This window comes from Vicia villosa, linkage group LG4 (genome assembly GCF_029867415.1).
Source record: "Vicia villosa cultivar HV-30 ecotype Madison, WI linkage group LG4, Vvil1.0, whole genome shotgun sequence".
In the NCBI taxonomy this organism is placed as follows: Eukaryota; Viridiplantae; Streptophyta; class Magnoliopsida; order Fabales; family Fabaceae; genus Vicia; species Vicia villosa.
Window position 1 is genome coordinate 196,042,351 of NC_081183.1, and position 13,676 is coordinate 196,056,026.

The 13,676-nt window shown below is 49.7% G+C and overlaps 1 protein-coding gene across 2 annotated transcripts; it reads right to left on the reverse strand.

The window, feature by feature from the left end:
- Nucleotides 1–243: 243 nt before the first annotated feature.
- LOC131594211 (hexokinase-2, chloroplastic) lies at nt 244–2,904 on the reverse strand. 2 transcript variants are annotated; one of them, XM_058866297.1, is made up of 9 exons: nt 2,553–2,904; nt 2,317–2,467; nt 1,899–2,081; nt 1,739–1,813; nt 1,476–1,631; nt 1,277–1,372; nt 935–1,065; nt 771–852; nt 244–667 (listed from the first exon to the last, which is right to left on the reverse strand). In XM_058866297.1, exons 1-9 carry the CDS (start codon nt 2,816–2,818, stop codon nt 332–334), a joined length of 1,476 nt encoding a protein of 491 aa, XP_058722280.1. In that variant the 5' UTR covers nt 2,819–2,904; the 3' UTR covers nt 244–331. The 2 variants fall into 2 exon arrangements, with proteins under 2 accessions (XP_058722280.1, XP_058722281.1); XM_058866298.1 differs by lacking the exon at nt 771–852 and having other exon boundaries at nt 506–667.
- Nucleotides 2,905–13,676: the final 10,772 nt, after the last annotated feature.

Here is a 13,676-nt window from a genome sequence, read left to right on the forward strand (position 1 = left end):
TTGGTGATTCAGTGATTCTATGAATTCAAGAATGGAATATTCTTTTGCACCTCAACAAATCAGAGTTATTATCTTTTCTTAATTACTACATTTGAAGTTAAAATCGTAATCAAAATTATTTATTAGTTATTATTATCGTAATTAAAATTGTTTGTGTTAATAATAATTTATTGTTTAGAATTATCATTTAGAAGAAAACTAATGTACTATTAGAAAACATAATTAATATTATATTGAAAACATAATTAATATTACTATAATTAAATCACCATGTTAATTATGTGACACAATTAACCATATACTACAAATTCTAATTGAACTCCATTTTAATTCAATCTTGTTTGTACATTGAATTTGAAGCTGCCAATAGAGCACCTCCAATACCAGAACCATCTTTTGAATGTTCTATGATCACATTGTTTGATTTTTCTTTCCCTAACAACTCCTTTACTGAATCTTGCAAGTAAGTCCTATATTGAGGATAATTTTCATATAGACCCCCATCAATTGCAACAACACTTCTTTTTCCAAATATATCACCTTTTGAGTCCTCTTCCATTTTTTGCAAAATTCCTACAATTCCTGCACCAGCTAAGCTACCACCTCGCTTTACAATTGCGTCGCAAACCTCTAGAACTGTTTTTCTTTCACTTAGATTGGACTCAACCTGAAGAGAACAACAAGTGAATGAAAAGAAAACAGAAAATTAAAAATTAATGATTGAGATTGAAATACTAAGGTTTTTTTTTTCACATCTTAATGAAGTTTACCCCTGCTTTATCGTAGAGGAAGGACCCGACAATTTGTAAATCGCCAGAATCATCCTGATGCATGGCGCATAGATCGGGAGTCCTAATATAGAATGACGCTAGTTTTAACATCACCAAACTATACGATTTGAGTTCCAGAATTAAAGTTTGGAGTTAAAATGTACCCGAGTATGAACGGCATAGATAGTTTTGGAGAGACAGAACTTCCAAACAAACCATCCTCTTCAGCCATACTGAGTAGCACTCGTCTCGCAATTTCTCCTAAATACATTCCTGAGATTGTCTTCTCAAAGATCTGCTCAATGATATGAAAAGGTTACTTTTCTCATTGCCACTTTCTCAGAAATATTAAACGAGTTTTGGATCTCAGTCTCAAAACCTAGCTCATAATATAGCAGTGTCCAATCGCATACATTGCACAGCTCAAAAAACCTTAACAATGAAAGACGCAAATACAACTTCAACAAGAACAACAGCATTACAGCATAGACAGTGTGGATACTTACCTGCTGACCGGGATTGATGCTAGCGGCATCCATTTCTCTATCAAACACGGTTAAAGGCAGACCTTTGAAGAAAGCCCCCCACTCAGTACTAATGATCTGAATCAATCAAGCAATGTTTTTTTCCTTCACATTAATTAAGATGAGCTAATTCATCAACAAAATTTAAAATCAAGTATACTTGCCACTCGTAGTTACTAACCATTTTACCAGAAGAAGAAACATGGCCTTGTAATTTTGGAATGGAACTTATCTGCTCGACGTAACAAGCATTGGTTCCAGTACCCAAAATAACAGCAACCTTAACATCATTATCATAGTACTCTGCTCCAGCTAGTGTTCCAACAGTATCATTAACCTATTAGGTAAGCAATTACCAAAATCATACATACCAATACTGCATTTTGTTAAAACTTAAACGAAATCACCACGATTCACGAGCCTATTACAATACAAACAACATACCAGAGCAGAAACTCGCATATCTAGTCCTTGTCTTTCGATAGCCTCATTCAAACAAACAACCACATCTCTTCCCACCTGCATGAAAAAGCTTGAATTTTGTTACTAAATAGCGAGTAGAAATTAAGATTGAAAAGAGTCAAACAAAGAAAGAAACACATACAGTTCCAGAGACAGCAAAACCCTTAGTCCACTTGATTAGTATGCCAGAATCAATAGAAGTTTGTTTCACAGGAAATGAAAATGTGAATCCAATCTCTCTCTTTCTTCCTGGTGGAAAATGAAATTTACCATCCTCTTTTGCCACAAACTTAGCTAGCCCCAAAGCAATGAAGTCAAATAGCTCCTACTTATATTACAACCCAATCATTAACAAAACAACAAAGCTTTAACATGCAAAACAAACAAACAAACAAACAAACAAACAAAATACCTCGCTATCACAACACTTACACTGACACATCGATACAAATAATTTGATAAAAATAAAGTAATTGAACTTAATCACATGTGTCAGTGTCGAACACTGTCGAACACAAGCACGTGCCAGACACCGAACAAGTCTTTGATGTTATACATACCTCGGATGTAGCTGACATGAGGTCATGAGGTATAGAAACCTGTTCAAACTGAGTGGAAACAACACGATCATCTTTGCCACCTAATTCTACTCTCAAGACACGAAAGTTTGTTCCACCAAGATCCAATGCATAAAACAATCCTTTCTCATTCCTATATCAAAACAATTATGGATCGATCATCATGAAGTGAAATAGTAATAACTAATAAGCTAAGAAAGAAATGAGAAAAAGCATACCCGGTGGGAAGAGTGTGGACATAAGTAGGTATCATGGGAAGCCCGGGCCCGTCTTCGGAGGAAAGCCCGGCCTGCATTTCAGAAGACATGGTATCGGCCACATGCTGAAGAAGGGGGAGAGGAGTGGCACACTCTTGTTTCAGTTTCGTTAATAATCTTGTTTGTTGGACTGAAACCTTGCTGGATCGGAGGGCCGTCGTTGGCCGCCGGCGGGATCGGGAAAGAAAGGGTCCCACGGCGGAGGTGACGGTAACAGAAACAGACATGTTTAGGTTCTTTTTCTGTGTTCTTACTTAGGACTTTGATTTCATGATGGACCGTTTTCATTAACACAACTGTTGTTAATGTATTGATCCTAAGGTGACAAAAGTTAAAGTTTAAAGAATTGATTTTACTAAAAATAAGTTTAATTTAAAATAATTTATATGTAAATATATTTACATAAAAATAAATGGAACAATAAATTTAATACAAAAATTAAATTTCAACTCAAAAGCTGAAAATTATATTTTTAAGTTAAAATCATTTCCGAAAATAGAACAAATTCTAGAAACAATTAGGTATGTCAAATCAATTTTACATATAATTAACTCATAGAGTTTCAAACATAGACGAAAATAAAGTATTTTGTATTTAGATATTGATCGTACCTGATCAGAAGAATCGTCGTAGGCTGCTCGGACTGGATCTTCTAGGAAGGAGGAGGAGGGGGGGTGTACCTGCAAGGTACTCCAATGCCAAAGTAAGTTGACGAGCAAAGGAGCGCAAGTACTAGCTAAGAGTGAGTAAGAATTGAATACCTGACCCTCTAATCAGAGAGGGTATATATAGCCCCCAGCGCTGGGCCATGATCTCGCTATTGGGTTGGATTCCCAAGCCTAACTAGGAGACTGCCAGGTTTCCTGAGCGGAAATATCGGAGGTGCGTGTACGCCCTCTGTCCTGGTTAACCGCTCCGAAATCCAAGGGAAGACGCGGTCTTTGAGGAGCCACGTGGCATCCGAGTTATTCGGAGGATTGGATATGAAAGAGCCCCGCGCGGAGCAGGGTCCTCGGCAAGGATGACGTCCGGGGGAGAGCTAACGCCGAGCAAGGGTCCACTCCGGGTAGGGTGTTAGTGCCGAGCAAGGCGTGTCGGGAAGGCACTGAACTATTCATGGGCCTCTGAGGCTTATTGGGCCGAAAGCGGTGTTGGGCCTAGCCTTGGCCCAGTCCAGAACAGGAGCCCCCCAAGTCGGAGTTTTCTGGTTAAGAAGCTGTGACTTTGCTTCTACGCTCGGACCCCAATTCTCGTGGTTGCTCGGTGAGTCGGTCCTCGTTACACAGACGCGCTCGGAGGAAAATCCAGTGGTGGGCGAAACGTCGCGCGTGGGAAGCACGCGTTGACGTGGCATAGGCAATGATGGCCTAGGGTCTAGGAGACGGCGCTTGTCAGGAGGTGCGACGTTTCGCCTTCCGAGCTTCTTTCCTATAAAAGGGGGGTGAAAACGTTCATTTGGGAATTTTCCTCTGTCTGTTTACTTGCTCGGCTTTAGGTGGACGATCAAGGGAACAATTTCTCGGTTGCCCAGCATTTTTGTTCGTCGCTCCGACCATCACTCCGCCGGAGGGATCTTCCCAGTTGCTGTCACCATGTCTGCAAGTAAGTTCACGTTTCCCTCCTAGCTTATTATCTTCTTGTAGTGTTCGATGGGATTACTCTTGCGGTCCCCGTCACTGATAGCTATCCGTGTCGGTTGGGCCAGGCGCGCGGTCGGCGCTTCCTTCGGGTTATCTAGGCGATGCCCGGGGGCGCGACGGCCGGCGGGTTAGTTATCGTCTCTGTCGGATCATCGTGTTCGTCTAAAATTTATACGTCGTGCTTTTTACTGCTGTCGAGAGTCCTCGGCTGACGAACGTATTTCCTCGATGGGGGTTTAGCCGGGGGCTCTGCTGCTCCTGCTCTACCCTTTCGCTTGCCTTGCGGTGGAAGGGTGGATTTGATGGACTATCGAATTCACTTCTCCCTTCTGCGTGCAGGTGAATCAGATTCGAGTGCTACCTCAAGATCCGGCTCGGACACCGACTCGACGACCAGTGACTCCGACAGCTCGACGGCAACTAGTTCCGACGTCGAAATTATTGAGGGAAATGGCACTCCCTCGGCCGAAGGCGCTCACACAGGATCACCTGGTTCGGATGCCGAGGGAGGGGTTTCCCCTATGCCGTTATTCAGTTATGAACATACCGTTGCGCCCGATTGGATAGCCGAGGAGGCTCTATCTGTTGTTTCTCGGTACACCGCGTCTCTGGATGGGGCATTTACAGAAATCGAGGTTCTGGGGGAAGGCGATCCGCCCAATTATCAAATAGGTTGCCCGTCTCCGAACGAACGCATATGCTCTCGGTTTGCCGGGGACGGATTTGCGATGTACGATTACGTGTTTAGGGAGCTCGGCTTCCGGTTACCTTTCTCTGATTTTCAGGTTTCAGTTATGGCGTTTCTATCTCTGGCGCCGTCCCAAATTCATCCGAATGCTTTTGCTTTTATGCGGGCATTCGAGATTGTGTGTGATTATTTGGGTATAGGCGCAACGTCTGCGTTGTTCGGAAGATGTTTTCGTGTTCAACGGCAGGCGTCAAACGGGCGGTACAGCTGGGTTTCGTTCAGGAACGCCGAGCGTAAACTCTTCGGAATGTATACTGACTCCGTGAAGGGTTTTAAGGATCGATACTTCGTTGTCCGCCCCCTAAGTCCGACGGCCTACTCTTCGGTGTCGGATATGGTGGCCGAGCGGGATGCCGAGGGGGAGATAGTGAGGGATGAGTATGGGCAGGAAGTAAGGGAGTTTTGCACGACGTTTCCGTTTTTCTGGTGGAAGGGTCATTTTGCGTCTCCTCCGAAATACTATGCTTGGGAGGACGATGATTTGGATGATCAAGACCGGGAGTCATACTCGGTCCTCTGCAAATACGTAGATAGCTTTACTATGTCTCGTTGGGTGACGAGGAATGGGGATCCCGTATTGAACGAGGACGGGGTGCCGATCACGGAGCAGCGGCCTATTAATACCAAGGCTTTGCTAGCTTGTCGGACTCCCGAGGAGACCCGGACGTTGTTAGGTTGTGTCCATTCACCTTGCTTTGTGATCTCCGCCCGGTATTTTGCTAACTTGTTTTTCTTTTCTTTGCAGAGGCTATGCCGGAGAAGGAGGATAATATCCTGAAACAGGCTTTGGATGCGAGGAAGAATCAGAAGAAGAAGAACCAGGCAACCGGAGCTGGAGAGAACTCAGGCTCGGCAGGCTCTCCTCACAAGACTCATGCCGACGAGAGGTCTTCCAAGAGATCTCGTCCTTCCGAGGGGGGACGTCCAGATCAGTCGAACCTAGGTCCCGGGCGCGCCTTCGTGTTGCCTCCTTGCTACAAGGATGGAGGGTATTTCGAGAAATTCCCCTTGGTTACCTCACCGGACGAAGCTCGTCGAATCAGTGATATGGACCCCCCGTCCCTTCAGAAACAGTTGGCGTGCGACAGTGCCGCCGTGATGAGGGTCTTGGGGATGGCCCAAGTGTTGGCCAGTGGAGGCTCGGGCTCGACCGAGGTCCTGAAGGAGGCCGAGGCGGCTAAGAAGGTGGCCGAGGATAAGGTGAAGGCCATGGAGACCGAGCGCAAGGAGTTGAGGAAGAAGGTCGACGCGGTCCTGAAGCAGAAAGACGCGGAGGTTGCGGCTGAGAAGAAGAAGCTGGCTGACCTTCGACTTGAATGGGCTCCCTCGGCTGACGAGTCGCTGGATGTGGCAGCACTAAAGTCTAGGGCTGAGTTTGTGGAGAAGATAGATAGCCTGAAGATAAGCCTGGCCGACATGGCCGACGTCGGGTTCGAGCGTGCTCTTCAGCAGCTGAGGCTTCTGAACCCTGGTTTGAAGGAGGATAATGTCGGGCTCTCTTCGAGGATCGTGGATGGTGTGTTGGTGCCTGAGTCTCCGGGGAGTGAAGAGTAGAAAGTGTAGTTCCGGGCCTGTGTGCCTGTATTCTTCGGCCTGCGTGCCATTTTCTCTTTTGTTGGATAATGCTCGGATTACTTTTGGGGGCCTGCGTGCCCGTCATTTTGTTTGTAACTTTTGGATATCGTCGACCAAGTTGGTCGGCAATTTTAATGTTTTATAATTCTGCTTGCTTATATCTGTTTATCTGCACTTTCGGTGTTATCGTTGTATGCTTGTTCTTTTTGATAACTTTCCTGCTGTGCTCGTATGACGAGGTATTTCCCCTATACTTAGAGTATTTTGCGACTGTTCTAGGTAATTGATGACTTATGCTCGGGTACGCCGGATAGTCACCTGTATACTTGTGATATTATTGATTTTGTGGACTGTGCTCGGCCTAGATTGATTGCCCGGGCGTGTTGAGTACGGGCCGGGTGCGCAGAGCAGGTATGCGCTTTTAGCGAGCGCGAGACCGCGGTTGTGGCCAAGCGTTCGCGGCGTGAACGATCCCATCGCGAGCTGGGGTTCTGCCATGCAGGTACTTCCTCGGGGGGTCTAGGTGTAGAATCCGCCGAGGGGTCGGTCCATCCATCCGACGGGAGGAATCGACCGTCGCTGTCGTGGAATACTCACGTCCGTACCGACGACGTGGACCCGTGCCCGTCTGTTACCTGAGTTTGGGCCAGAGGTCGGGCGTTTTAGCTTATGTTTAGCTATAATAACGTCTGAGTTTTTCAGCATTCCAGGGTCGAGCAAGTTTCTCCCCGAGAAGATTCTCGAGGTAGTAGGCGCCGTTCTCGGTTTTGTCATAAACTCGGTACGGGCCTTCCCAGTTTGGGGCTAGTTTGCCCTCGCGCGAGTCTTTCATGTTTCTGCGAAGCACTAGGGCGCCGATTTCGAATTCGCGCTTTATAACTTTGGTGTTATGGCGAAGAGCTATTTGCTGTTTTAGTTTAGCTTCTCGGAGGGCTGATCCTGCTCGGATCTCTTCTACCATATCGAGTTCTTCCCTCATGGCCTCGTCGTTAAGTTCTTCCTCGAGGGGGAATTCGGTGCGCCGAGAAGGCTCTCGGATTTCTACAGGAATTACGGCTTCGGTGCCGTAGGTTAGTCGAAAAGGAGTCTCGCCTGTGCTCGAATGGGGCGTCGTCCTATACGCCCAGAGTACACTATGTAGTTCTTCGACCCAAGCTTTTTTGGCTTCGCCAAGTCTTCTCTTTAATCCTCGGAGGATGACTCGGTTGGCTGCCTCGGCCTGCCCGTTCGTCTGAGGGTGCTCGACTGAGGTGAAGTGTTGCTTCGTGCCAAGCTTGGCCACAAACTCTTGGAATTTTTTGTCAGTGAACTGGGTGCCATTGTCGGTGATTATGGCCTGAGGGACCCCGAACCGGGCAAGTATGTTTCGTTTGTAGAAACGGAGCACGTTTTGAGATGTGATCTTGGCAAGCGCCTCGGCTTCTATCCATTTCGTGAAGTAATCGACGGCGACCACGAGATATTTATTTTGGTACGAGCCGACCGGGAACGGTCCGAGGAGGTCCATTCCCCAGGTGGAAAAAGGCCAAGGGGAGGAGAGGGATTTTAGCTCGTTGGGGGGAGCTAGGTGCATGTCGGCATGCCGCTGACATCTGTCGCATTTCTGAACATGCTCCTTGGCGTCCTGCTGCATAGTCGGCCAATAATAGCCGGCTCTGAGGGCTTTCCTCGCCAGAGATCGGCCGCCGAGATGCTGGCCGTTAATCCCTTCGTGAAGCTCTTGCAGTACTTCCATTGCCTGCGAGCCGTCGATGCATTTGAGAAGGGGAATGGAGAAGCCGCGCCGATAGAGTTTATTTTCGATGACCGTGTACGAGCAGGCTCTCCTCTTAATGGCTGAAGCTTCCTTCGGATCATCGGGGAGCTCGTCGTTCATGAGGTATTTGTATACCGGAGTCATCCAGCAATGGGCGTCTCCGATGGCAAATACTTGTATGGTCTGCGCGTTTTTGCCTACGCTTGGATCGGACAAGATTTCTTGTATCACCGACTTGTTCCCTCCCTTCTTTCTTGTGCTTGCGAGCTTGGATAAGAGGTCGGCCCTCGAGTTGTGTTCCCGAGGGATGTGTGCGACGTCTGCCTTTGTGAATCCTTTCATCTTTTCTTTGACGAGCGATAGATATTCGGCTAGCGTGTCGTTTTTGGCTTGGTAATCGCCGCTAACTTGGGACGCGACCAGTTGAGAGTCGGTATAAATCATGACTTCCCGAGCGCCCACGTCCTCGGCGAGGCGTAGGCCCGCTAGGAGGGCTTCGTACTCGGCCTGGTTGTTCGATGTGGTGAAGGATAGGACTAAGGATACTTCGATGACGAGTCCATCGTCGTTTTCCAAGATGATACCGGCCCCACTGCCCGCGTGGCTTGAGGCGCCATCAACGTAGATGGTCCACTTTTTCTCGGTGGGTGTTGGGGAGTTGGAGATCGTCGTCATTTCGGCCACGAAGTCGGCGAGCGCTTGGGCTTTTAACGCTTTCCTGCCCTCGTATTGTATGTCAAATTCGGACAGTTCGAGAGACCATTTCAGCATTCTCCCGGCCATGTCTGGTCGGCTGAGAAGTTGCTTGATCGGTTGGTCTGTCCGGACGATGATAGTGTGGGCGAGGAAGTAGTACCTCAGTCTTCTGGCGGCCGTTATTAGGGCCAGTGCGATTTTTTCTATCTGTTGATATCGGACCTCGGGCCCTTGTAGGGCTTTGCTAGTGAAATATACTGGCTTCTGCCCGTCTTCCGTTTCTCGGATCAGGGCTGCGCTGGCCGCCTCGCCTGAAACGGCCAAGTAGAGATAGAGAACCTCGTTGCTGTCTGGTCGGGATAGCACCGGGGGTTTGGAGAGCACTTGTTTGAGGTGGGATAACGCTCGTTCGCATTCCTCGGACCACTCGAAAGCTGCTTCTTTCCGAAGAAGCTTAAAGAATGGAAGTGCATGCTGGGCGGATTTCGCGACGAAGCGGGATAATGCCGTGAGCATTCCGTTTAGTACTTGGATGGACTTTTTATTGGTGGGGGTAGGGAGGTCTGAGAATGCTCGGCACTTATCAGGGTTGGCTTCTATTCCTCGTTCTGTTAAGTAGAAACCGAGGAATTTGCCTGCCCGTACTCCGAAGGTACACTTCTCCGGATTGAAGCGCATCCTGCAGGACCTGGCCTGCTTGAAGACCCGCTCGAGATGTAGTGTGTGGTCGGAGTCTTCCCGAGATTTGACGATCATGTCGTCCATATACACCTCGAGTGTGTCGCCGATTTCTCCTCGGAAGACCTTGTTCATCATCCGCTGGTAGGTTGCCCCGGCGTTTTTGAGTCCGAAGGGCATTACGTTGTAGTAATAATTGCCCGATTCGGTCATGAAAGCCGTGCATTGCTTGTCGCATTTCGCCATGGGAATCTGGTTGTAACCAGAGTAAGCGTCCATGAAGGACAACAGTTTATAGCCGGCCGAGTTGTTGACCAGTCTATCAATATTAGGTAAAGGGTAGGCGTCCTTTGGACATGCCCGGTTAACATCAGTATAATCAACACACATTCTCCATTTTCCATTAGATTTTTTAACAAGTACAACATTTGAGAGCCAAGTTGAATACTTGGCCTCGGAAATAAAATTTGCCTCTAGGAGGTCTTTTACAGCTTTCTCGGCAGCCTCCGCTTTCTCGGGAGACTGCCGACGCCTACGTTGTACTACGGCCTTGGCGGTCGGATTGATGGAGAGGTGGTGGCAGGCGACCTCAGGGTCGAGTCCGGGCATCTCTGCGGCGCTCCAGGCGAACAGGTCGGCATTGGCTCGAAGGCAGGCTACAAGTTGTTTCCTCGGTAGGTCAGGGATGCCTTTGCCAATCTTCACTGCTCTGTCGGGGTTGTCACCCAGGGGGATCAGCTCGAAATCTCCGTCGGGAACAGGCCGGACGGGATTCGATTGTGTTTCCTCCCCGGTCTTCAGTTCTTCTTGTGTGAACCTTGCATCGAGGTCGACTGAGCTGACGTTGGCCGTTGGAACCTGATCTTCCCGAGGATGCTTGTCTTCGGCTCTTGGTTTTTTGTTGGAGCTGGTCGGAGGAGCGATCAGCTCTAGTCCTTTGACGGATGCATCGAAGATCCTTCTCGCAGCTTCAATGTCGGCGTTGATGGTGGCCACTTTCCCTGTCCTCGTGTAGAACTTCATCTTCAGATGGACCGTGGAGGGCACGGCGGTTAGCTCAGCCAGTGTTGGGCGCCCGATGATGCAGTTGTACAATGTTTTGCAGTCGATTACCAGAAACCTGGTTTTGACTTGCCTGGACGCTTCCCCTTCCCCGAAGGTGACAATCAGCTCGACGTAGCCCCATGGTTTGGTGGTGGCTCCGTTAAAACCTTGGAGGTCGGAACCCACATAGGGGGTGAGGTGCGAGTCGTCCAGCTGAAGTGTTTGGAAGAGGTGGGAGTACATGATGTCAACTGAACTACCTTCGTCTACCAGGACCCGTCGAACATCGAAGTTCGCCATTCTGGCTCGGACGAGGAGGGGAATGGTGGCGTTTGGAGCTCCGCCGGGCAGTTCTTCGAGGTAGAAAGTGATCGGCTCTGACTTTCCTCGGAATTTCCGCAGAGTAGGGCCGAGATCGGCATTGGCGCTGAGTAGCTCGTCGAACTTTCTCTTGACTGAACTGACGGTGAGGGAGCCGGGGTCTCCGCCGTTGGAGATGACCATTGCGGTGGGGAAATGTTCCCAGGTGCTGAGAGCGGTCGTCACGCCGACCGAAGGGATGAAGTCTTCCGGTCGGGTTACGGACAGTGCGACTTGAAGCGGTCTGCTGTCTGGTGAGTTCCCCTCGTCAGAGTTTCGAGGGATGTCTCTTCTGGGGGGTTCTCCCTTCTTGGTGTATCTTGCCAGGTGGCCCTCTTTGATCAGGGTCTCTATGGCATCTTTGAGATTTATGCATTCGTCGGTCGTATGTCCGTGACTTTTGTGGTACTTGCAGTACTTGGACTTGTCCGTCCCCGGTCTGGTAGGATTTGACTTCGGGGGCCTGATGTTGGATTTCTTGAACTCGGCGTTCTGGCAGTCGGCCAGGATTTTCTCCCGGGAGGTGTTCAAAGGGGTGTAGTCGTTGAACCGCCCTGCCGGTCCTCGCCGTTCTTTTACATCTCGGGACCTATCGTCCCTCCTTTTGTCTTGTCCTCGGCGGGGCCCTGGATCTTCGAGGTTTGAGCTGCGAGCGGCATCACTGCCCCTTGAGGCCTTGATTGCTGCTGCCTCGCCTTCCTCAAAGTCGATGAATGCCTTTGCTTTGCGAAGGAGGTCATTCATCGAGCGCGGCTTCTCAATCTTAATGGCTTTCTTGAAGTCACTGCCGGGGATAAGTCCTCGCTCTAGGATGTACCTCTTCATGTAGTCGGCCGTCTGCACTTGGACGGCCTCCTTGTTGAATCTTTCAAGGTAGTCCCGAAGAGGTTCGTTGAGTCCTTGTACCACGGCCTCGAGATTGGCTTCCGATTTCGGTTGTCGTCGGGAGGCTGTGAAGTGGCTCAAGAAGAGTTCTTTGAGCTCGGTCCATGAATGGATGGAGTTCGGAGGGAGGTTCCTGTACCAGTTCATCGCTCCCTTCCTGAGGGTGGTTGGGAAGATGCGGCACTTGATCGAGCCTCTGACGACGTGATAGTCCATGACCGCTTCGATGCTCCGAATATGGTCGTCGGGATCAGTGGTCCCGTCGTATTGGTCCAACATTGGCGGTTTTTCCATCCCCCGAGGGAGGTGGGCTCTCCGGATACTGGCGGACAAGGGGCTGCGGAAGTCCTCCTCGTCGCTTGGTCCTGGTGAATCGTAGTGCCTGTGTCGTCGGGAACCCCCCTGGTAGTCGTCCAACGCAGCTTTGGAGGGACCCCTACGGCCCTGCTCGGGGGAGGGGCTTCTTTGTTCAGCAGTTTCAGGTTTCTGGCTCTTCCTGTTCTTCCTGGGTGGAGAACGGGAACGGGTCCTTCGGCGTCGATGTCTTCTCGGGGGAGACCTTGAAGAGGACGGGGAACGCCGACGGTATCTTCTCGGCGGTGAGCGCGAGGAGGAATAGGAGCGTGACCTGTAGTGCTTCCGCGGAGAGGGGCGACGTCGTCGCTGTCTTTCCAGTTCGTGGATTCGGTCGTCCTGCATCCTGAGGAGGCTGTTGGTCAATTGTATTTCCTTGAGCAAGCGGACGGTAATGGGGTCAGTGCCTTCGGGAATGTTGAGCGGCTTCTCTTCTTCTCCATGACGGGCTCTCCGCCTCTCGGAGGTGTGGGTGAATGAGGAAGCATGTTGCCCGTCTCGAGGGTCGGTTTCATTCACATTCTGGGTATGTTCCGGCACGTTGGTCGTTCGGATCTGCTCGCCGTTCTGAACGTGCCCTTCTGGAGGAACATAGTCAACATTCTGGACCTGTTGTAGGACCTGCAACAGCTGAGTGTCCTGGGTTTCATGCCCGGACCTTTGTCGCCGACGATCCCCCCGACGATGATTAGCTAGCTCGCGGGAGGATTCCTCGATCAGCTCGTGAAGGAGGAAAGGGTCAGCGTTTGGGATGTTGTTGTTGTTGTCAGCCATGACGATCGGAGATGATTAGCTTTGATCTTTGTTCTTTAAAGATGGGGAAGCAAGTTTCCCACAGACGGCGCCACTGATCGTACCTGATCAGAAGAATCGTCGTAGGCTGCTCGGACTGGATCTTCTAGGAAGGAGGAGGAGGGGGGGTGTACCTGCAAGGTACTCCAATGCCAAAGTAAGTTGACGAGCAAAGGAGCGCAAGTACTAGCTAAGAGTGAGTAAGAATTGAATACCTGACCCTCTAATCAGAGAGGGTATATATAGCCCCCAGCGCTGGGCCATGATCTCGCTATTGGGTTGGATTCCCAAGCCCAACTAGGAGACTGCCAGGTTTCCTGAGCGGAAATATCGGAGGTGCGTGTACGCCCTCTGTCCTGGTTAACCGCTCCGAAATCCAAGGGAAGACGCGGTCTTTGAGGAGCCACGTGGCATCCGAGTTATTCGGAGGATTGGATATGAAAGAGCCCCGCGCGGAGCAGGGTCCTCGGCAAGGATGACGTCCGGGGGAGAGCTAACGCCGAGCAAGGGTCCACTCCGGGTAGGGTGTTAGTGCCGAGCAAGGCGTGTCGGGAAGG